A 25,510-nucleotide genomic window follows, 5' to 3' on the forward strand; every position below is an offset into this window, starting at 1 on the left:
AACAAAATGGCATTAGTGAAGTGTACATAATAGCATTACAAACGTTTATAATGTGCTGAATGTTAAGTGGCAAAAAGCAGACTATAAAGTCATAAATGCACTATAATTATCAAATACAAAAATAGCTAGTAGCAATTGTTCTTGATTAGTTTAGACTGTGATTTTTAAAAAATCTATCTCACTGCATTATTCCTATTAAAGTGAAAAATATATCTTAATAAAAATAGACATGATTTAAATAATATATGGGTTGTTGTTTATTTTTCTTCTGTGCATGACTATAATCTAGGAATATTACTGTGACATATGTAAATCACCTTATTATAGTACAAGCTTACATGAAATATTTATATGATTAGTATAATTAAGAAGATAAGTTGATATATATATTGACATATATATATATATATCAGTATATATGTTTTCCTATTCAGAGAAAGAACTCATTTGCTTACAACTGCCAATAATTTAGCATTTAGCAATTAAGACATCAATGACATAAAAACTTGANTCTTCTGTGCATGACTATAATCTAGGAATATTACTGTGACATATGTAAATCACCTTATTATAGTACAAGCTTACATGAAATATTTATATGATTAGTATAATTAAGAAGATAAGTTGATATATATATTGACATATATATATATATATCAGTATGTATGTTTTCCTATTCAGAGAAAGAACTCATTTGCTTACAACTGCCAATTATTTAGCATTTAGCAATTAAGACATCAATGACATAAAAACTTGAATCCCTCTTCTGAGTATCTACCCCCCAAATTTGAAAACATTTATTCATAAAGATGTATGTAACCTATGTTCACTGCAGCATTTTTTAAATCAGGCAAGACACAGAAGCAACCTGAATGTTCTTCAGCCAATGACTGAATTAAAAAGATGTGGTCCACGTACACAATGGTATACTACTCAACCATTCCTGACAATAGGAATGGATCTTGAGAGTATCTTGTTAAGTGAAATAAATTCGATGGAAAAGGACAAGAACTATATGATTTCAGTCATATGTGAGATACAAAACAGAAAGTCACAGATAAGTGAATAAACAAAACAGCCACAGCCATAGACACAGTCAACGGTATGTGGTTACTGGAGGGAAATGAAGTGAGGAGAGGAGGAAAAGGGTAACAGAGATCAATTACGTGGTGACACAAGAAGACTAGACTTTGGGTGATGTGCACACAATGTAATATACAGATGATGTGTTATGGAATTGCACACCTGAAACTTATATAATATTATTAACTAATGTTATCCCAATAAATTTAATAAAAATACTGGGTCTGGCAAAAGTAATGCCTGCTTGAGTGTGGTTGGAAGGGTAATAATATGGGTGTAATAATTTATAGTTTTAATTTTAACATTTCACCTAAAATATCACAAGGTATGCTTGAGTGTAGTATTGTTATGTTTCAGAACTACATGCATATGATTTTGTAATAAACAGGGGCATTATTTCTGCCTGCCCTGTATTTTATTTCAGAAATAGTCTGTGTTCATATATCAGAAAGACTTGTTGCGAAGTAAAAAAACTTGCTTTTCCTATTTGATATTTCTGGATGTTTATGTTTTTTCCAAGACAACTGTAAATATAGAGGTAGGACTCACCATCCAAACAGTGATATCCCACGATAATTATCACAACTTAGAACTCAACATAATCATTGAGTTACACATCACTCTCTCCACTAACTTACAAAGTCCTTCATGTCAGAAAATAGATTTCTATTTGGTGTGCACATTGTTGTTGGGAACCGCTCTGCCTCGTTTCAGGAGTCGTAACTGCCCCCCACGGCTAAGGCTGAGTGAGTGACCTCTGCAATGTGAGCCACTAAGAAGACAAAGCTTGTCTCTGGCAGCAGCGTTGCTTCCGCTTCATCCCCTGCCCCCAACGCTTGGTCGGTTAGTCAAAGACAGGTAAGACCCCTCAGAGGAGGGGCAACCTAAGCCAGACATAATCACTTGGGAGGTCCTCAAAAAAGGACTCAGTGGGCTGCAGGAAAAAGGGTGTGATAGACCCTCACCCCCGGCTATCCTGACATAGCCCGAGTCCCCATATCCTCTGGGAGAAGTGCTTTCTGGCTCTAATCCACTTAAGTCTAAAACCTATGATGGGGAAGGTGGTGCAGCCCTTCGCCAGCTAGAGCGGGTTCTGGGGTGATCGGGCATAAGGAAGAATTCCTAAAGTCCTGTGAAGCCTGCTTTGCTAAGAGTGCTTTCATTCATATGTTAAGGGTCCGAGCAGGAAATGAGTATGTCTCCCAAAGTTTTTACAACCCCCTTACCTGACAGACACTGACTCAGACTAAGCCCTCAGACTTCTTTGAAATGTTATCTACTGTTTGATCCTGACATTGACTGATGAGCTTTACCTGTATTCCTATGTGTTCCAAACCTAATAAAAGCCATTGAAGAAGAGGCTCTTGGTCCTTCTCCTGTGCGAGACTGACCACCTCTCCTCCCCAAGCAGATCATGTCCTGGTAGTTTCATTTTTATCCATGGCGGATGGGGGGACTTGCTGGCAAAGTTGCCTCCACACATTGTAAAGCACAATGCCTGGCTCATTGCAAGTACATTTCTAAATGTATATTAAGCAAATGAGTCCATATCACCAAAAAAGAATACCGTGTACCTTTTATTGCATATGCTACTTGCTGCTCTAAATAATGGTTAATGATCCTTAGTTTTGATCTGATATTGTCTCATCTAAAGTCTTGGTGATTATAGCTTCTTATTTAGGAAGAGAAGCCCTTAGTGGATAATGAGCAGCACTTCTGAGAAGTTTAAACATGCCATACAGGTACAGTTTCTGTCCACAATAATTTTCTTTGCAGGAAGTATGTCTTGTGAGATAGGCTGTGGGCACATACGCTGCAGCGGGGAGTTTTGAGAACCATTTCCCTTAAATAGCTCTCTCAAGCCAATCTTCCTGGACCAGCCACTCAAGTTGAATGCTTGATGTTTTTCCAAAAGGGATGATTTGTACATTTAGTGGCAGCATTCAGCCACTGAAGCCTGGCAGTGCTAACAGGATTAATTGTTTCTCTCACAGTTGAACTTCTGAATGTCTCAACTAAATTGATCTTTATAGTCGACCTACCATGTTTTATGTTTTTACCAAAACAGGCACAGTTAGTGAGACAATACCAACAAAAATTTCACATGAATAAATAATATGATCATTTTAGTTGGGTTTTAAGAAAATATTAATATTATCTCTAATGAATCTTACAAAAATCAAGGTGATCTTAAAAAATGAAGCCTACACAGTAAAGCACAGCAAAGCCAAAACAACACCTTACTTCTAAATGGTACACGTCTTTTATCTATATAAAAATAGAGAGATATTAACAGAATTATAAAGGCATTTTGTAGCAATTACAACTTTGTCTTAAACCCTGCAATGTTGGCAAACCTTAGAAATTCCTGAAATACAAAGGGAAGATACAACACTTTCAAGGGGGGGGAAATCCAATATAAGCAGACAAAAATGTTAACTCAAATATATTTAAACTAGTTAGTTCAACTAAAAAGCTTTCCCTGGCGAATAATTTACTATTTACTATCTCTGAGTGACAGGGCATTCATGCAAAAAGATGCTGTCAACTTCAGAAATCTTTAGATATGAATTATAGAAAGTTATAAAATGCTTAACTGTTAAAGGAATAACAATACCTCCCTCAATATGTATGTTTGTTTTCATTTGTACATATTCACTTGTTTGGCTATTTTGAGGAATAAAGGTTATATTATCAATCTCTCTAGCATTAAATCAATGGTTTTGGATTTATTTCATCAAGCTATTCCTATTTTCTAAGTAATTATCACTACTAAGACATGTGGGTATGCACTCATTTGGATTTATCATTAATTAAACAGAATAATTCAAGTGGATCTTACATTTTATATTCAAGTATAAATATACAATGGCTAATTTACAATCCTGTCAAATTTGTGTTCAAATATTTTGAAATATTTATAGGTAGTAATTTCACTGACATTCTTTAATCATAATTAAACTTTCTTTTAACTAAATGATAATGTATTTTAATAAAAATATTTATGTGTATTTTTCAGACTGGGTTTAATTTCATGACATGCTATTAAAGTGACAGTAATTTGCCTATATAAAGTTAAAGAATTCTTGCACATATAAAATAACTTTTACACTATAGATATGTACTAATTTTGTCTATAAGTCAAACCACATATTAAATGCATTAGTAAATTTCTAAATGCTTATTAAATGAATGAGCATTGGGTTAGATTTCTAATGATTACTTCTACCAACAATATCACCCACCTTTATATCCTTTTATAAATTACAAAGTATTTTTACTTATTGCCATCAAGTAAATCACAAAAGTCCCATTTTAAAGGTAAGATCATGAGATCGAGAGAGAGGGGTGTTGAGTGCTGACCAGGGTCACCTGGTCAGTAATGGGAGCACCAGGAGAAGAGCCTGAGGCCTCCAGCCCTTGGTCAACATCATATTGTTTATAGTGACTGATTCTCTGCCAATTTGAAGAAATGTCACCACATCTATTTTCTAAATGTCTGAATGTGGATTTCAGTGAGTTTGTTTTCATCCCGTTTTTAGTTGAAATGTGAAAGAGAACCCATAAGTGCCCAGCATTCATGAAATGTACATACAGTTTTCTTCGCAAAACCAAGAGTAAGCTGAGAAGGATGTAACTGATTCGTAATCACTTACTATCACTGATCAGTCTCAAGTGTGTCACTAGTCTGAACACTGAGTAGAGAGAATTAAAGTTACGTAAAAACATTAATCAATGAATTTGTCTAAAGCTGAACAGGGAAACAGAAGTAGATAAAAGGATACTTTAAAAGACCTTTGAGTTTTTTTAGTACTGGAAAAAAATTTCATCTTCACAGATTATCAAGAAAAAAATACACCCTATTTCTCTTGCTTTTAGGATACTACGAAACCAACCAATCAAATTCTGCTCCTGAACTATCTATTTACAATCTATCTGTAAATCTATTTACAGATAGGTTTATTTAATCCTTCAAGTTTCCTGTATGATATCAAATACTATATTATTTTTACTTAAATTACTTCACTGGAGGAGATGAGAGAATTATATAGATTACAATTTTTAATAAGTAACCTAAAATTTTTGCAGAAAAAGCTCAATCTTAAATAACTTTAAATCTCTGTATAAGAAAATAAAGCTGTGTTTTAAATCAAATTATTCTAGTAGAGAAACATGTTTTATTATACTAAATCAATAATTAATTGAATATGTGTTTTCTTATACATTCTGAAAACAGTGCTGCCCAAGTTCAATGTAAAGCAACAAAGTAGTCATTCAGGAAAATATTTTCCAGTTTTATTATTTTTCATACGATTTCACAAACAACTATTGAATACAACCAGCATTCATTCATAAAGTATTTTCAGTGAGAGAAATAATGTATTTACATTTAATTTTTTTAGTATTGGATTTTAAACTATGTTATTTGCCATGTGTAATGCACACTTTTTTGCCCAAATTTTTGAGAGAAAAATAAGGAGGCACATTATACATGGGTATAATTATTACATACCATGGGTATAATCATGGGTAAAATAATACCATGTATAATGTACACAACAATGTGACAGCGCATTATATATGCCAAAACATAGTAATTACCTTGAATTCTTTGCTTCTTTTTCCTCTTAAGTAATTAGTTTCTTCTAATCAGAGAAATGGACTTGGTAAGGTCTAACCAAATATTTGATCTTATTTCTATTCAAAATCATATGTTAAATCAAGATAAAGGCCAGAGGAGAAAAAGTCACTTACTTGGCTTTAGCTTCTGCATCCTCATATGCTTTATTAGAAACATCATCCAATCCTCCAATTAAGTGCTTGAAAGATCTGTTAGAGGAAAAACACAGTGAACAGGATAAATCCTCTACGAAGCTGGAACAAGGACAACCTAGTCAATGACACACTGAAACAATCTAAAAGGGTCTAAATAAAAGTGAGTTCAAACATTTAATCTAGATGCATTATTAAGACACATGTCAGGTAACGATACAAACTCTAGGAGAGCAGACACTCATTAGTCATGTTCACTTCCACAGCTCCCCCCACTGAGACCCGTGGGGTGAAAGCAGATACTCAAAGAACTGAGTGAAATACGGTCTGTGGCCCACTAACCAATAGAGACCCCAAAGCCAATTACAACAGTGAAATAACAAGACCGACTAATTTTTGAATGACGACTGTATTCCAGGTACTATTCTTTTAATACTCATGCACATATATCAATTCCAATTCTCAAAGTGTAAAAGATAAGCATCATTAACTGCACTTAACAAAACAGTAAAATAATCTTCATATGCAAAATAAGGGAGATAAGAAACCGACTAACAGAAAGGAATCAGAGAAAAGTCAACTCATTCTGGAGCAGTGAAGAAACTGACTTTAGTATAAACCTGGGAGAGTAACATATATGTTTAAACTCAATCTGTTCAATACTCTACTGTATACATAGAACTGTGTTCAGACCCACTTTATACAGTGAAGTCTCAACTCATATGTCTATGCAATATTATAAAGTCAGGACAAAGTAAATGTACATATACACAGCAATCACTCTAAAAAATTATTGAATGCAACTACATACAGTAACTCTAACACACACTACATTCTGGCAACCACTACCACTGACCTACAATGAATGAAGAAACAAAAGGAAAGTCTATAAAGGAAAGTTGAAAAGGAAAGTGCAAAATTCCAAGTGTTGACATAATTCAGAGCCCTTCCTTACATGGTTCTTATATGCCTGGTATTGTTCTATGTGTTAGAATGTACTGGGACAGAGAGGACCTAAGCCACGGCCAATGCTGGACCTGCCCATGAGACTCATTACTATCAAAAGCAACTGAGACATAGCCACGGGCATCCTGCTGGAAACCAGTTGAATCATCACTACCCCTCCCCTCTCTCTCCCTCTAGCTTTACCCAGAGGCAAGGCCCATAAATCTCCTAAATCAGCCAACAGAGGACACTGTCTTGCAAATACCTATACACAGGATACCTTGGCAGGTCAGCAGGGGTCTGTTGTACACCTTTAAAAACCCTTCTACCGTCTCCCTTTGCTGCTGTAGTCTGCTCGGACTCAGCCCGAGCAGTGTCCAAAGCCCTGAATTGGACCTTTCTGGCTCCCGGTCTTTTCTTAGCCACCTTGGCTACCTAACACTATGCATTTTACATGTAGTAACACAAACTTCAATAGTTACAGTGACCCTATGATTTAGCATTATTATCCCCATTTTATATGATGATACGGAGGATTGAGAGGGTAAGAAACTGACCTAAAGTCATAGAGCCAAAAGATTGATAGGAAAGGAGGGGTCATTCTCCTTCATACTCTTAACCCTATACTGCAGCCCCTATCTAACCTCTGTCTTGGAGATAACGATCAAATCTCCAGCAATATTTGAGGTAAGTGTGGAGAATTTCAAAGTGCTGAAAGAAACTGCATTTTAATTTAAACCTCTTTTATCTTAATGCATACAAATGGCCATGTGTGTTGGATTAAAAAACAAAATAGGACACTCAAGTCCTGAAACACTGCAGGATCTTTGCTAATTTAAATGTAGATGTCGCTTAATTACTTTCACAGAAACTTCAAAAAAAAAGAGGAACATGACACTGTGCTTAGGGCTGACTTGGGGCAGGTGAGTGGCTATTATTGCAGGACCTTAAGTGATAGTCTCATCTGGGGGACAGGGTAACCGATGCTGGCTAGATACACTAATTATTTCTAATACAAAAACAAAATGACTAGACAGAAGCCCAGGGGATCAAAAATCCTATTTTCGAGTGTAAAGCCTTCTGTCACGCAGTGCATTAATGAATGCCAAATGGATGAAAGCTGAATGAATGAGCAATAGGCAGCAGTTCTTATACATATTTTTGAAAATATATAATTAATGATAAAAGAAATTGTAAAAATAATCCCTGTGATTGAAAATGTTTAAATATTATTTTGTGATTGTTCTTTATATGGTACATTTTCTCACCTTCCCATAGAATGTCTTGGTCATTATTTAGAGAAAGCCTACTCTTAGAAAAATTTCCTAAGGCTAGATGGCTTGTATTGGAAAGTAAAATGCAATATTTCTCTTAGTGTAAAAATAATAATATCCTGTTGTTTTCTGTTTTTAATAGACAGTATAGAATTTAAGCACAGAGAGTTAATGTCACTTGTCCAAGATAATTGTGATTTAGCAGTATATTAAGAATTATAATTCATTTTCCTAATAGACTGTCCTTTACAATACTTAGATATTTTTAATACAACCAAACCAAAACCATTGTGAAAAGGCATGGACAGAGAGGAACCGAAGAAAAACAAACACTAAAATTTAGCTTTTCAAATATATTCAGATATATTGAGAGAATGGGTTCTTAGACATTTAAAAATCAGTCATTTTGAGAGTTCAAATAGTTTTCAAAAATGTCCTGTCTTTCTCCAACTATCTATTTGAGCTAAAATCATCTTAAGTAGAACAGTATATGATCAAAGAATTAGAGAGTGAAATGATGACACACTTGATAAGGATAAAGAATTTTTAAAAACTATTCGCCTCACTAGGCTCAGTAAAAACCATACAGATCACTCTTTAAAAATAGAGTTTGAGATTCCTCTTAGCCAGTCCACAGATGGAAAAGCCTACACTTGGCAAAGCTATATGGAGTATCAAGAGTAGAAACAATGTAATGGCAGCAAAGAGGCTAAAAGTAAGCTGAGTCTAATAGGGGAAAAAAAACAGATCTGCTAATGATCTGTGTATATTCATTTTTGTGGAATCTTATATCAAATTAGAAGTATCACATTAAAAAGAAGGAACAAAGGAAGTATTTGAAGTATTAATTTTTCAAATGTCTTTTTAAGTGCCCTCAATTTACAATATAAATTTTCTATGTGGTGCTAATGATCCAGTATTTATTATTATCTTGTGCTACTACATAAAAAAGAAAGGAAATGACTTGTATTTACAATAATCCCCCATCTTGACATAATAGAAAACTATTTTTGAAATATGTTCCCTCTAACTGAGGAAAATGCTTTTCTTCATTTTTTAACGGAAGTTATTGGGGTGACATTGGTTCTCAAAACCACACAGGTTTCAAGTGCACGACTCAATAAAACATCATCTGCACGGGGCCTCATGCACCTGTCACCCCAGGCAAAGTGTCTCTCTGTCCCCATTCTCCCCACTCTTTACCCATCTCTACCTGCTTTCCATCTCCTTTCCCTCTGGCTATCACCACACTGTTGACTGTGCCTATGTGTTATATATATATATATTTTTTTTTTTTTTGCTAATTCCTTCACCTTCTTTCTTCCAGTCTCCCAACTGCCCCCACCCTGACAGCTGTCAGACTGTTCCATGTATATACGCTTCTGTTCCTATTTTGTCAGTTTATTCTGTTCATTAGACTCCACATATAAGTGAGATCTGTGGTGTTTGTCTTTCTCTGACTGGCTTATTTTACTTAGCCTAATAATCTCCAGATCTGTTCATGCTGTCCCAAAATGTAAGATTTCCTTCTTTCTTGTGGCTGTGTAGTACTCTGTTGTGTAAATGTACCACAGGTTTTTATCTGCTCATCTACTGATGGGCACTTGGACTGTTCCCAGATCTTGGCCAGTATGTAAGTAATGTAAATAATAATTCAATGAACATAGGGGTCCATATATTCTTTTGAATTAATGTTTTGGGTGTCTTAGAATATGTTTCCAGAAGTAGGATGGCTGGGTCAAAAGGCAGCTTGATTTTTAATCTTTTGAGGAAACTCCATACTTTTTCCCACAGTGGCTGCACCAGTCTGCATTCCCACCAACAGTGCACAAGGGTTCCCTTTTCCCCACATTCTTGCCAACACTTGTTGTTTGTTGATTTATTGGTGGTAGCCATTCTGGAAGGTATAAGGTTGTATCTCATTGTGTCTTTAATTTGCATTTCTCTGATGGTCTGTGTGTCCTCTTTGGAGAAATATTTATGTTGGTCCTTTGTCCATTTTTTAATTGGATTGTCTTCCTGGTATTGAGTTGTATAAGTTCTTTATATATTTTGGAAATGAACCCCTTATCAGTGGTATCATTGGTGAATATGTTCTCCCATTCAGTGGGCTCCCTTTTCATTTTGTTGATGGTTTTTGTTTTTGTCTTTACCGTGCAGAAGCTTTTTAGTTTGATGTAGTCCCATTTGTTTATTTTTTCCTTTGTTTCCCTTGCCCAAGGAGATATATTGGCAAAAATATTGCTACAAAAGATATCTAAGATTTTATCGCCTACACTTTCTTCTATGATTTTTATGGTTTGCAATTTACATTTAAGGCTTTTATTCATTTTGAGTTGCAAGTTGGTGGTCAAGTTTCATAGGGTTTTTGCATGTACCTAATTTTCCCAACACCATTTATTAAAGAGACTGTCTTACTGCATTTTATGCTCCTGTACCCTTTGTTAAATATTAATTGGCCATAAGGTATTGGTCAATTAATGGTTTATTGGTTAATTGGCTTGTTTGTTTTATTTCTGGGCTCTCTGTTCTGTTCCACTGATCTGTATAACTGTTCTTATGCCAGTATCAGGCTGTTTTAATTATAACAAACTTGACGTATAGTTTGATATCAGTTATCAGAAAAAATGAAAAAAGTTTGTCCTTTTTTTTCTCAAGATGCTAATGGTAATTGGGATTTTTTTGGTTCCATATGCATTTTTCAAATATTTGCTCTAGATCTGTGTAATATGCCACTGGTATTTTAATAGCAAAATGCTTTTCATTTAAAACAACTGATTTTCTATTATGGCAAAATTTTTAAACAGAGAAAAAAAATCACTCCTAGTTTTCTAAGCACAAGTAACTACTGGGAAAATCTGTATGTATTTTTTTTCTGTGTAGCTTTATTGCTGTTTATGGAGTAGTAATCATGAAGTAGATATAATTTAGTATCTTGATTTTTAACTTATTATTATAGCTTACATGTATACTTTTGTTTTAAAAAATCTATAAGCTATATTTTCACAGCCAAATAATAGGCCATTGCCTGTGCACATATCACACAATATCTACTTTATTTATCTAGACACACAAACATTCACACACACACTCACACACATATATTACACGTCGATGAACGGGCTGTGGCAACTATGTATGAAAACAATTATGTCTGTACTCTTGATAATAAACATATGAGATTTCTTTTTGATGTAAAAAATACCGTATAATTTTGATATTGTAATCATATGTCCTTTTTAAATATACTTTATTTAGAAAACAATCTTGGCCAAATAACATTTTTTAAAAACATGAAACAAATGCATCCTGCATTCTAAGTCTCCTCGAACAAAAAAAAATCGACCATTATGCTTAATTAAAAATTTAAGAAGATGTAGATTTTCAAGCAATGTTAATAAGTCCCAGATGACTGTGTCTGTGCATCCCTGCACTGGTCACTGCATAACTGACAACAGTGCATTACTTTGTACTCCTGGTGCAAGTCTGAACTAATTAGTGTTTCACTTTCCATTCTTACTAATGCGCCGCAGGAACACGGGCTATCCATGTGCGTCCTCCTTAAACAGACATTTGGAACATTATTACTCTAAGTATCAAATGCTTTTTTAAATGTTTACCCCAGTCCTATGACATTTCTTGAATATAAAGGAGAAGATTTATTGTTTTATTCAGAGAGGTATTATAATGAAATGTTTTTAAAAATTTTAACAGCTGACTGAGATGCAACCATAAAATATTATTTATCAGTTCTAACACATATAAGAGACTATAGGAAAATCATAAATTTATGCATGAAAAACTTTAAAGTAAAATAGCCAACTTCATATACATTCTGGACATAATTTTGGAATAAATAAAGAAGACATTAATGAGCAAAAGACTAATACAATGAGATTCGAGAGTAAACCTACTGCAAGCTCATTAAGTATAAAGTATGAAATCCAATTTTAACAAGTCTTGACAGAATTTTTTTGAGGAAGTAGATAAAATGTTATTAATTGAGTACATATAGGTAGAAAGAGAGCAAATGAAAAATCGTTTTTTATGTTTAATGCTCATAGTTTAAACATACTTGCAAAGTTGGGGTACACAAGAAAGAAAAGAGGAATGACAAAGGGAGGGAGGAAGGAAAGAAAGAAGGAAGGAAGGAAGGACAGAGGAAGGAAGGAAGAGAGGAAATAAAGAAGGAGGCAATGAGGGGAGAGAGGAAAAAAGGAAAGAGAAGTGACCCTTTCACATCAAGAATATTATTCATAATTTTTTTCTTAAAAAATAACATTTAAAGGGCTGCATTTCTCATTCCAGGAAATTTGTTTTAGAACTTATAGTGATAATAACTCAGTGGGTAATAATTTCAGTGACTAAGATGTTTTCATTATTAAGCCAAAACCTTCTTCTGAAGGGAGCTGATTACTTAGTGGAATGTCTAAACCTGTATAATTTTGTTCTTCAATTGACAGGTTGAGACTTCATCTAGAGAAAAGGGGTATTATTCATTAAAAAGGCAGTCTGAATGGCAGAGATCAGTATTATCAGGCTGCTAAAAAATAACAGCATTTATATTTCACTCTACAGGTTACAAAGTACTAGTTATATTCATAAATCATATATGTATTCAATAACACAGATTAGTCAAATTAGTCCTCATGATTTTCTATCCTCTATTCCACTACCTTGCTTAGGAATTTTGTAAGAAAATATTCAAAATACAGCCTTTTCAAATTTAAAATAAGGTGTGAGAAAATACCAAAACTCATTTATAACAGTTCTTTTTATTACATCCTTAAATAAGATAGCAATCTATTCTTAACAGTCAAACACTGTAAGTCAGAATGAGTTAATAGTGAAATCTTCACTGAGAAACTACTGCACATATTTCAATAGTGTTAAGCAAACGTTTGCCAAGCATCACCTCAAATCTTGAAAAGGCCCTTTTAATTTAACAGGTGTGGAAGACTATATAGCTCATTAGACTTTCCTAATCTGAATCTAAGTCCTTTATAATATATTTATTAAAAGGAAATAGAAAGTGTCCAAAGTTAGTAGGGACATGTTATTAACTAAATCCAAGATTTTAGAGGTATCCTTCATTATTTTAGTACTTTTAATCAAGAGAAATCTGTTTATTCACTTTGTGGCTTCAGAGAAAGACTTTTATGTTTACTTTTTGCTTGCTTGTTTTGTTTACAACTAGGACAGCCATAATTATTAGTGGATCATATTATCAAGAACTATTATCATATTATTAAATATTATTATTAAATATTATCATATTATCAAAGTCTCTCCAGTTCAGAGGGACTGGAACTCCAAATACGGTAAAACCAAACACATCCAAATTCTCTCAGTTATCCACTCATCCACCCATATGTTTGCAATGTTTACTATCTATAAGAGATAAACAACTATGGATTATGCAAAAAGAGTAGGATACTTCCTTAAGGAATTTATAGCCTTATATTAGAGGTAAAAAACAAATAATTATAATACAAGATAAGAGGTTCAATGCTGATGAGAGGGAAGCTTCTAACATCTATAAAAGGCCTGTCATCTCAAAATTGATACTAATTTCAGAGAAAAAAATGACACTTTTATGAGAAAATAGTTTTCCCATCAGTTTTTTTTTTTTAAATTCTGCACATAGGTCTATATTTGTAAGAGAATATTACACACACCAAAGTGTTAGACATTTGGTTGTCTCTGTCAGTCCTTTGTAATAATAATCCTATATCTCTCATATGGATTATTCATTAGGGAAAGTTGATTATAAATAAAGTTGTAATCAAAAGTTAAAACATTTGAAATGTTCAAACAGAAAGTTGATTACAAAAGTTAAAACATTTCCTAATTATAATTGCATGTTTCAAAAGAATTAAAATTTTTTAATGATCCATATTGGTCTAATGACCATAGAAACCAGAAATTAAGAATTGAGTTCAGAAACTGTTGCATTTTGTTCACTGTGACTTTTGAGGAACAGAATCCATGAAGTGTTAACCAAGTTTTTATGTGTCTATACAGTTAGTCTTCTCTGGGGCAGAGCCTTAGTGAGTTAATAAGGTTTATTACATTAGACAAATGGCATAGTCTTTTGAATTTTTTACTTTTTTTTTTCTGATCCCGATGCTAATTGGTTGAAATTTTAGAAGGCACTAAAAGCTCCAAGGAATAAAAAGCTTATTTGTAATTCCATAGCCTCGAGCCAAATGTTAAGATTTTGGTCTGTATTCTTCCAGACAATTTTTAATGTTATTTCAAAGCTGGAACTGTACTGTTTTAGTACTTACTTGACTCTAGGCTATATTTGTGCTTATACAATAACCAACTTAATGATTAAATGAAGGGAAAAAAATCCAGTGTAGAATATGCTTGATTATGTATAAACATCCTATAAGGATTGACTAAACTTCTCTACCTTATTTACACGCTTATCTAATATTTCTACTGTTGAAGCTCTTCCAATATTTTGGCATAAGTTTTATTTTGGCTCTTTTTGACTTTTAATATTTAACTGTTAAGAATATGTTACATCTTAATAAAGAATTAAGAGATAAACCTATAGAGCCAACAGCATACTCAATGGGCAAAAACTAAAAGCTTTCCCCTTAAGATCAGGCACAAGACAAGGGTATCTACTTTTACCATTTCTATTCAACATAGTAATGAAAATTCTAGCCACAGCAATCAGACAAGGAAAAGAAATGAAAGGCAATCAAGTTGGAAAGAAGGAAGTAAAAGTGTCATTGTTTGCAGATGGCATGATTGTGTACATAGAAAATCCTACAGACTCCACCAGAAAGCTACTCGATCTAATAAGTGAATTGGGTGAAACAGTGAGATACAAAGTTAATATTCAGAAATTGAAGGCATTTTTGTACAGCAACAATGAAATGTCAGAAATAGGACCTAGAGGCAAAAATCTCATTTATTATAGCAAACAAGAAAAATAAGGTATCTAGAAATAAACCTAACCAAAAACCTGCCCAGAAAACTACACAATACTGGAGAAAGAAATTAAGGAACACACAAATAAATGGAAGCATATACTGTGCTCATGGACTGGAAGAATTAATATCAATAAAATGTCCATACTACCAAAAGCCATTTATAGACTCAATGCAAGTCCTATTAAAATACCAATGGCATATTTCACAGATTTGGAACGAACATTTCAAAAATTTATATGGAACCATAAATGACCCCAAATAGCCTCAGCAATATTGAGGAAGAAGAACAAAGTACGAGGGATCACAATACCTGATATCAAACTATACTACAACACTGCTGTAATCAAAACAGTCTAGTATTGGCATAAAAACAGACATAGAGATCAATGGAACAGAAGAGAGCCCAGAAATAAGCCCATATCTCTATGGTCAATTAATATTTGATAGAAGCATAAAATGGAGTAAAATAGCCTCTACAATAAATGATGCTGGGAGAAGTGGACATGCAAAACAATGAATAACCACCAACTTACACCTTACACCAAAATAAACTCAAGATTGATAGAAGGCTTAGACCTAAATCATGATACTATAAAAGTCCCAGGGGAGAACATAGGCAGGAAAATTTCAGATATCCCACAAGGCAATATTTTTTCACTGATATGTCCCCTAGGGCAAGGGATAAAAAGGAAAAAATAAGTAAACAGGTCTACAACAAATTAAAAAGTTTCAGCATGGCTAAAGAAAACATCAGCAAAATAAAAAGGGAACCAACCATATGGGAAAACATATCTGTCAATGACACCTCAGACAAGGGTTTAATTTCCAACATATATATACAAAACTCACACTATTCCACATAAGGATGACAATCAATCCAATTAAAAAATGGGCAAAGGACCTAAACAGACACTTCTCCAAGGAGGACATACATACAAAGGGCCCAGAGACATATGAAAGGATGCCCAGCATCAATGAAAGGATGCCCAGCATCACTGCTATTAGAGAGACATAAATTAAAACCACAATGAGATACCACTTCACAACAGTCAGAATGGCAATCACTAACAAATCAACAAACAGCAAGTGCTGACAAGGATGTAGAGAAATGGGAACCCTAGTACACTCTTGGTGGGAATGCAGACTGGGGCAGCCATTGTGAAAAACAGTATGGAATTTCTTCAAAAAACTAAATATGGGGAACCGTTCCACGTGGCATGGAAATGTAGCCCAGCTCCCACTTGGAAAGGCCAGTTTGAAGTGAGATTCCAGCACGCAGGAGCCATGCCCATGGATAGGTTCTCCTATGGGGAATCAGGCATGCATTGTACCTAGGCTGCTATGAGACTTGCCTTTGCTAAAACTCCCTAACCCTGAATTGAGGCAAAAGTGCTTACTGTAACTTTCTAAAATCTGAACTAAACCTCCCAAGTATCGAGTATAACCAGTCCAACCACTTTTCCCTTTACATTTGCAAATATTCTTCTTATTTGATGTAATTAGCAATATCCCCTCCTTTGTTATCTGTAAAAGGTAATCACCTACAGCGAACCTGTGCATAAGTAAATGAGGACCATCCTTTATGTAATGTACCCAGAAAAACAATGAAAGCCTGTCCAGGCAGGGGTTGGGGCCCTCTTTCTCACTTAGAGAGCAGCCGTGCCTTCCCTTTTCTCCACAGGAGCTCTGCAGTCCTTGTGTATTTGTTCAAGCTGCCACAACACACAGATCCTGTGGGCCAAGATCCGCATCAACTAAAGATGGAAATTCTTTTTGACCAAGCAATACCACTGCTGGTATTATACCCTAAGAATCTTAAAACACCAATTCAAAAGAGTCTATGCACCCCTATGTTCATAGCAGCATTATTTACAATAGCCAAGTGCTGGAAACAGCCTAGGTGCCCATCAGTAAATGAGGGGATCAAAAAACTGTGGTACATTTACACAATGCAATACTGTACTGTAAAAAGAAAGAAGGAACTCCTACTGCTCCTGACAGCATGGATGGAACTAGAGAGTATGTGAAATAAGCCAGGCAGTGAAAGACAAATACCATATGATCTCACCTATAAGTGGAACCTAATCACTAAAACAAACAAGCAATCAAAACATAATCAGAGACATAAAATAAAGAACAACCTGACAGCGACCAGAGGCGGGGGAGAAGGGGAATAACAGGGGAAAGAAGGTGAAGGGGCAAGTTGTACACGAATTGAGGACTCAGGGCATGGACAGTGGAGTGGGGATTGACTGGGTTTGGGTGGGAGGGTGGGGCAGGGGAGAACATCGGAGAAAAAGGTGGGACAACTGTAACTGAACAATAATAAAAAAAGTCTCTACATAAATTCAAAATAAAGAATTAAGAGATAAACTGTCTTTTAAAAAATATATTTTGAGATTTTTCCCTTAACCATTTTGAATGTGTAAATAATCTATCTTAAATAGTTACAGGCAAGTTTCTTCTATACAACTCACTCTTACCTAACCATGACTGAATTCAGGAATCTTTTGTAGCTAGTGGGACTAATAGTATGGTTAGTAAACAACTGTTACTGGTCTGTGAAGAGATTAAGTAGAGAAGTTTAGAAGCTTTTATAGCAACCTGACACTACTTAAAGAATCCAAGGGTAAGGGCAGTGGGTTCACATTTTTGAACAGTGAAAAGACCTGTTTAGTTATTGTCAAACTCCTCGTGAGGTGAGAAACATTTAGTACAAACTGCACGAAGGTCATACACAGAAGGATGATATTCAATGCGTGATATTTTAAGATTAGTTTGCTAACTGTAACCCAGAACATACAAAGTTCAGAATGTATGTTTCTTTTATTGAAAGAATATTTAACTTTAACCATAACTTTAAAGGATACATTGATAGAGCTGGCTATAATTTAATAAAGAATTAATAGAAAAAATCACTTCTTCCACTTTGGGTAACAAAAAAAACAAATATCTTAAGTGTGTTGAAAATACTTTAAAAATCACTTTTTCCACTTCCAACAAGGCACCGCTTTGAGCCTGGTTCCTTACTCTGAGTGTATTAAACCGATCATAAAACAGTGAAGATGCACATTATTCCCTGCAAGTGGCATTTCCACCGATTCAACCTAAATCAGAAAAATTCACAAGCAAGAAACAGGCACATCCGGCAGATTTGGAATAGATACTGATACACACACTGTTCTTTAAAAGTGTACCTATTTTACTTTGGACAGAGAACTGTTACTGCACCCATACATTTTGGTTTTGCTGTAGCTGCAAAATGAGTGTAAAAGCCATTCACTTGCTTATTGCTTATACCCACAGTTTCAAGGGCCATGTGACCAACTGTTGTAATTCTTTTTACCCAGCATTATGTTTGTTCTGACATTTTTATTGACATAAAATTTTATGTATGTTCAATGCAGTATTTTTTAAAGTAAGCAATTATTTTTATGCCTTTTTGTTTTATTTTTCTGGTAATCTATTTGCATTTTATTTTACAAAAGCATCTGATTATGATGGATTGGAAATAAAACAAAATAGAATAGGTCCTGAGCACCAGCCCTTGGAGAAGAAGCCCTGTCCTGGACCACACACCTTCCCCCAGCATCTCCTATGTGCCCCTTTCTGAGCCCCACCTAACACCTTGTGGCTGCCTTTTCAGGGTACTTATGGCACAGTTCTGGAGTTGGTACTTTTTGGGTCAATGTCTTCACTAAACAATGAACTCTTTGATGTCTAGGGTTTTCTGACTGTGTGTTGGGAACCACCCCATATGGATAAGGCTGAGTGAGTGACCTTCGGACTATGAGCCACTTAGGAGACAAAGCTTATCTCCCTGGCAGGAGCACTGCTTCTCCTTCATCATCTCTGGCCCCCAGTGCTTGGTCGGTTAGTCCATGACAGGTACGACCCCTCAGAGAGGGGGGCAAACTAAGCCAGACATGATTACTTGGAAGGCCCTCAAGAAAGGGCTTCAGCAAAGAGGGTATGATAGACCCTCGCCCCCCAGCTTTGACAAAGCCTGAGTCCTCAGTCTGTCTTTGAGAAGTCTCTGAGAATTCCTTGGCTATCTGCTTCTTCTGCCTGACTTAACCCTGAAACAATGGCAGAGGGTGGTGCAGCCCTGTGCTGGAAAGGGCAGGGTCCCAGGGTGATCAGGCCTGAGAAAGGATATGTAAAATCCTGTGAAGCCTGCTTTGCTAAGAATGCTCTTAGTTAAATGATAAAGGCCCAGGCAGAAAATGAGTTTGTTTTCCCAAAGTCTTGTAGCCTTTTAGCTAATAGACCTTGACTTAGAAGAAACCCTAAAAGTTCTTTGTGTGCTATCTACTGTTTACTGCCTGACAATGATTAATAAGTTGTACCTGAACTTCTGTGCAAAAATCCCAATAAAAGCCTTACTAGGCAAGGGTCAGCGTGCTCTCCCCTTGAGAGGGTGGCCAGGCCACTCTGAGGCACTCCAGCCCTGAGGGAGTAGCCATGTCATCCCTTTCCCTCCACAGAACTAGGTAGTCTGTGTGAATCTGTCTTGATTTTCCATCCATTATGCTGCGGGCACTACAGGCCAGTGCACGTGTCAACTGTGAATCCCTAGTTCTAGTGAAGTCTCTGCACACAGAATATATTCAATAAATGCTATTAAACAATTCAATGAAGTAATTACTTAGTCAATTTCTGTAAGTGCTTCTTGAAGAACTTAATAAAATATTTATGTAATCAATTTCTATAACACCTAAAGGTATTTTTAGTCCACAAATTTTTAAAAATATTTTATTTATTTATCTTTAGAGGGGAAGGGAAGGAGAGAGGAAGAGAAACATCAATGTATGGTTGCTTCTCGTGCATCTCCTGCCGGGAACTGGCCCCTGCTGGGAACTGGCCTATAACCCAGGCATGTGCCCTGACTGGGAATTGAACCACGATCGTCTGGTTCGCAGGCCCACACTCAATCCACTGAGCTACACCAGCCAGGGCTCTTAGTCCACAAATTTAATCACCCTATATTTAATTTAGTTTTTTTTCCAGAAATATAGAAAACTATTAAATTCCATATGTATTTTTAGGGGAAAGTTAAGGGAATAAATGGTGTATAACATAATTTATAGCTTCAATAAATATTAATATATAAATATTAATATAAAACATTATAAAATACTCCTAAGACATACAGTTACATAAAGGAAAGAATAAACAAATGGGATCTCATCAAAATAAAAACCTTCTGCACGGTTAAAGGAAACAACATTAAAATAAAAAGAGAGTCAACCGTATGGGAAAACATTTTGCCAATGATACCTCAGACAAGGGTTTGATCTCCAAAATATATAAAGAACTCACATAACTCCACACCACGAAGACAAACAACCCAATTAAAAAATGGGCAAAAGACTTGAACAGACACTTCTCTAAGAAGGACATACAGAGGACCCAGAGACATAGGAAAATATGCTCAGCATCACTAGCCATCAAAAAGGTACAAATTAAAATCACAATGAGATACCACTTCACACTGGTCAGAATGGCCATTGTAACCAAATCAACAAACAACAACTGTTGGAGAAAAGGGAACACTCATGCACTTTTGGTGGGAATGCAGACTAGTACAGACACTGTGGAAAACAATATGGAATTTCCTCAGAAAACTAAAAATGGAACTTCCCTGTAACCCAGCAATTCCACTGTTGGGATTATACCCTAAGATCCCTGAAACATCAATGGAAAAGAACCTATGCACCCTGATGTTCATAGCAGCACAATTTACAACAGCCAAGTGCTGGAAGCAACCTGGGTACCCATGAGTAAATGAGTGGATCAAAATAGCTGTGGTACATTTACATGATGGAATAGTATGCAGCAGAAAGAAAGAAGGAGCTCCTACCCTTTGTGACAACATGGATGTATCTGGAGAGCTTTATGCTATTTGAAATAAGCCAGGCAGTGAAAGACAAATATCAAGTGGAACCTAATCAACAAAACAAACAAGCAAGCAAAATAGAACCAGAGACACTGAAATTAAGAACTGACAGTAACCAGAAGGGAGGTGGGAGGGGATTATGGGGGAAAGGGGGAAGGGTTTTCAGGAACATCTGTAAAGGACACATGGACAAACCAAGTGGGTTAGAATCAGGGTGGGAAGTGGGGTTGGCTGGGTTGCTGGGGGGTGGTGGAGAGAAAATAGACACAAATGTTCTTGAACAACAATAAAAAAATGTGGGGAAAAAAAGGACTGCTTGGTGCCATAACAGATAAGAATCATTGAATATGTCAAATCCATCACCCTATATTTGGCTGAGCACGCTACCATACAAGGGTAGTAAACCAAGTCAACACAAACATGTAACCTGGGCACCTGCCAGTTTACTTCAGCCAATGAGGAAAGAGGCCTGGAAAATGGGGGAAGGGGAGGGCTTCCCTGGATAATGAAGGCTTGTCTCCAACGGGCCCAGGGTCTCTACTTTCTCCAGCACACCCTTTATTATAAGTGGCACTAAACCGACAGCGCTGGGATCTCACAGTGTCTGTTAGCCTCTCCGTGGTAAGGTTTTCCAGAGGAGAACACATTTCTTACTCTTTCAAGAAGTTATTCTAGATCGGGGGTCAGCACACTTCTGCCCATGAACAAATCTGGCCCATGTCCGGTTCCATAAATGAAGTCTGATTGCAACACGGCCACTTTTATTCTTTTACATGCTGTCCGCAGCTGCTCTTACACGTAACGGCACAGCTGACTAGTTGTAACGGAAGCAGGACGGCCTGCAAAGCTGACAATATTTACTATCTGGCCCTTTACAGAAAAAGGCTATAGACCCTTGTTTCAGATTTTCATCTTCCTCTAGTCCAACACTAAATGTTATAATTCTGACTTCCATAATCTGGAGTGAATCCCCCTTTCTCTTTTCTCTTTTGGTGCCAGCCTCCTCTTCTCGAGAACTCCATCATCACCTTCCCCTCATCACCACTCTTGTCCTTACGCAGTGGGCAGGGCCATCCATCTTTTAAGGACATAAGTCACATTGCATCACTCCTCTGCAGTCTCTTACACTTGCATTTGCCTCACAGCCTTTGTGCTCTGCCTGGAACATTCTTTCTCTAAATCTCTGTGTGACTTTTTCTTAATGCCATTTAGGTTTCAGCTCATGCGTGCCTTCTTGAGACAGATCTTCTCTAACCTAACTATAAAGTTGTCTTTAGCCCGAAACCTTACTGCTCTTCTCTATTTTAACCCATTTTATTTTCATCTTATCACTTATTCGCTAAAATCTACTTTGCTTTTTATTTATAAATATATAAAAGCAAACATTTTGCTTTTAAGCAAATATATAAATAAAATATATTTATATCTATATTTTTGATATTAGAATAAGTTTCATGAGCTCAGGGATCTAGTCTATTTTATTCATCAAAAACATTTTAGGAACTAGAATATAGATTGGTATGTAATAGAAATGTGAAATAAATTGATGGATAGATGAGGGAACTCATTCATTCATTTATAATACTTATTCATTCCTTGTATGTGACCAGGAGAAGACAGGCAAATACTTAAATCTTCTGAAGAAATGTTAAAGGTATATGAGTTGAAAGTCCTATGTGCCTCTTTATGAATCCAGCTATATAAATGATGACCTTTTAAGACTATAAAGTTTTGCTATAATGAAGTCCTTACTTAAATCTTGGGTCCTAATGAAGACATACATTGGTATAAAGATAGGTGAAATGATTTGAAATGCCAATGTATCATTAAATAGTATATAGGACATTAAACGAGGGTAATGATTTGGGGCTATAATGAAATTTATATCTTTGAATCCCAGTTGCAATTAAAGTGAAAGAAGAGATCTAAAAATGTAGCACAACTTTCATTTCAATTAAAAGCAGACAAAATTAGATAAATCTCATGTGATAGTTTAGCCTTTCAGGTTATAGAGGGAAATGGGCTTCTAAGTATAGATGGCCCTAATATGACAGATTATGTCTCATTTTCCTTAAGGAAAACACCTCCCAACTACCCTTAAATCAGACAATCTATGCAGTAGACAGATTTGGGGGGGCTTACCATTAATTATGTGTTAGAAACTCTCTCTACCTTGACTACATCAAATATATACTAACAAAATTAGACATTACATAGTTCTCTTTCCGCCATCAATTTTCTGGGCCAAAATATCCCTGTTTTGACAAAAAAGCCAATGATGATGTTTTCTACATATCCAATTAATTTCTTTACAATAATTCACTTTCCTTAATGGAAACAAAAATACCAAGAGTAAGTTATTTAACTCTTCTCATAATTCAACAGATTCTCAGTTCTAAGACAATATTGATGTCTGTTTTCTTAATATGAATATACAAACAAATGTATTTTTCCCAGACTTTCCTATTCTCAAAGCAGAATCTATGACAACAGTGGATATTCAATCTATTAAATACTTTTCAAGTTTATCTACTTAGAAATTATTTAAGATTTATAAATCAATATAACTGGCAAAATTCTTATTAAAACTGTCTAAAAACAAATGGGCACATTTATTAAAAACAATAAAAATTTATAGCTGATAAACTTTAGTTTATGTAGCCACATCAATTACATCAGATATTAATTAAAACAATCTGCTTTTTTGTAACTGACTATTTAAAAACTGACTTTATAAAACTTTGGCTAAGAAAAAATAGCACGGGAACATAAAATACTATGTAAGTCACTGATTTTTAAAAGTAACCTGAAAATAAAATGTGATGATGCCACAAAAAATCTCTCAAAATATCTTTTTAGTATACTTATGTCCTGAAACTCTTTTAAACAAAGACAACTTTCATCTCTAACATTTTTACAAAAATCAATCTGCCACTGGTGTTTTTATTTCTCCTCTCATTACATGACAGAAAAGGGAAATAAGACTTTACAAGAAAAAAATCATTTGAAGCTAAGAGTGAATATATTTTTAATGTCGCAAAATGCTTGAGACTCTAGTAATAACAAAAATATAAAGCAAAACGTGAAAGTAATAACTGGCATGTGTCAGTAATTGTCCCTGTTTTAAAGATACAGCAACCAAGGATAAGACACGGTAAGCAACTACCCATGGTCACATGGCTAGTAATGGTCAACATTGGGATTTGAATGGAAGCAACCTGACACTGACTCATAATCCCAACCATTACATCATTTTACCTTCTAATATGGTAACCTGAAGCCCACTGACTGATAGCTGGTGATATTCACTCTCTCTCACATCCTGCATTCACAGTTGATCAAATTCTTTAAGAGAGGTGTTTTTTCATTTTAACAGGTCACCTTATTTCTTGTATTGCATTATGTCTCTACAAGTTCCAATTAGGAAGTGCATTTGTCTGCCAAGGTCACCATGGCGAAGTTCTGCGGCCTGGGGGGCTTCACCAACGGAAGTCTATTTTCTCACAGTTTTGGAGGCTGAGGATCCAAGATCAAGGTGCCAGCAAGGTTGGTTTCTGATGACGCCTTTTTTACAAATTTACAGACAGCCTCCTCACTGTGTCCTCATCTGGCCTTTCCTCTGCATGGGCACCTTCCAGGTGTTACTATTATCAAGACACCAGACCTTTTGGATTAAGGCCCTGCTCTTATGATCTCCTTTAAGCTTGATTATCTTGTAAAGGCTCTGTTTCCAAAAACTGTCCCACTGGTGGTTTGGGCTTCAACATATGGTTTAGGGGACATGACCGAGTTCATAAAAGGAAGTTTCATGAAGACATATTAATGATAATTTAGAAGATACTTGTACCTCTTGTATTGCTGGGTCTTTTAAGAACATTCCAATTTATAATTTTTGAGAGGTTCATTAAAAGTTAAATTGCTGGTATCCATTTATTCCCCTGGACTTACACTACAGTGACATTATCATTACCTTTCTCTCCTGGAGGGAGCCCCTCAGCTTTCTAAAGCAAATCCTCTCTTCATTGCTCCTGACGTGAACCCTTCATCTCTTTCCTCTAGACTCTTGTTCCATCGATATTTTTATCGTTTCATTTCCTTGTCTCCCTTCAGACTTTTCCTTTCTTTCAGTCTATAAACAAATGGTTTCTCCGTACCTAAAATACAAAACTACCCTTTGTGACCAAACAGCCAATTTGAATAAACGGAATTTCCTGTCTCTTATCCCCATTTTTAATTTAACTCCTAACTTATTGCAACCTAGTATTTTCTCTCACTTTTCTTTCATTCTTCCCACTCCGAGTTCTCACTAGTCTGCTACCTGTTAAGCCCTGTGGTCTCTTTTCGGCTTCCATCCTCGGTGCCCTATATGAGATTCATGGCCCCACTGCCCACCTTCTCTGGATGTAGCCCATGAGGGAGACACTGGGGGCGCTGCACTGAGTTACTCTCTCCTTATTTCTCCCATCCAAGTACTAACCAGGCCGGACCCCGCTTAGCTTCCGAGATCAGACGAGATTGGGTGCATTCGGGATGGTGTGGCCGTAGGCTCTCTCCTTATTTCTGATGTTTCAGTTTCCTGATTCTCC

General features: G+C 35.7%; 1 protein-coding gene across 3 annotated transcripts in view; it reads right to left on the reverse strand.

Moving 5' to 3' along the window:
• PRKG1 (protein kinase cGMP-dependent 1) overlaps positions 1 to 25,510 on the reverse strand; it is a 1,201,643-nt gene that overhangs the window by 113,243 nt on the left and 1,062,890 nt on the right. For all 3 annotated transcript variants that reach the window (XM_037066937.1, XM_037066936.1, XM_037066938.1), the window contains one exon: positions 5,839 to 5,913. In XM_037066937.1, coding sequence (XP_036922832.1) covers positions 5,839 to 5,913 — 75 coding nt within the window. The remainder of the gene's footprint in view (positions 1 to 5,838; positions 5,914 to 25,510) is intronic.

This window comes from Sturnira hondurensis, unplaced genomic scaffold (genome assembly GCF_014824575.4).
Source record: "Sturnira hondurensis isolate 20B ecotype Veracruz unplaced genomic scaffold, ASM1482457v3 Scaffold0016684, whole genome shotgun sequence".
NCBI lineage: Eukaryota > Metazoa > Chordata > Mammalia > Chiroptera > Phyllostomidae > Sturnira > Sturnira hondurensis.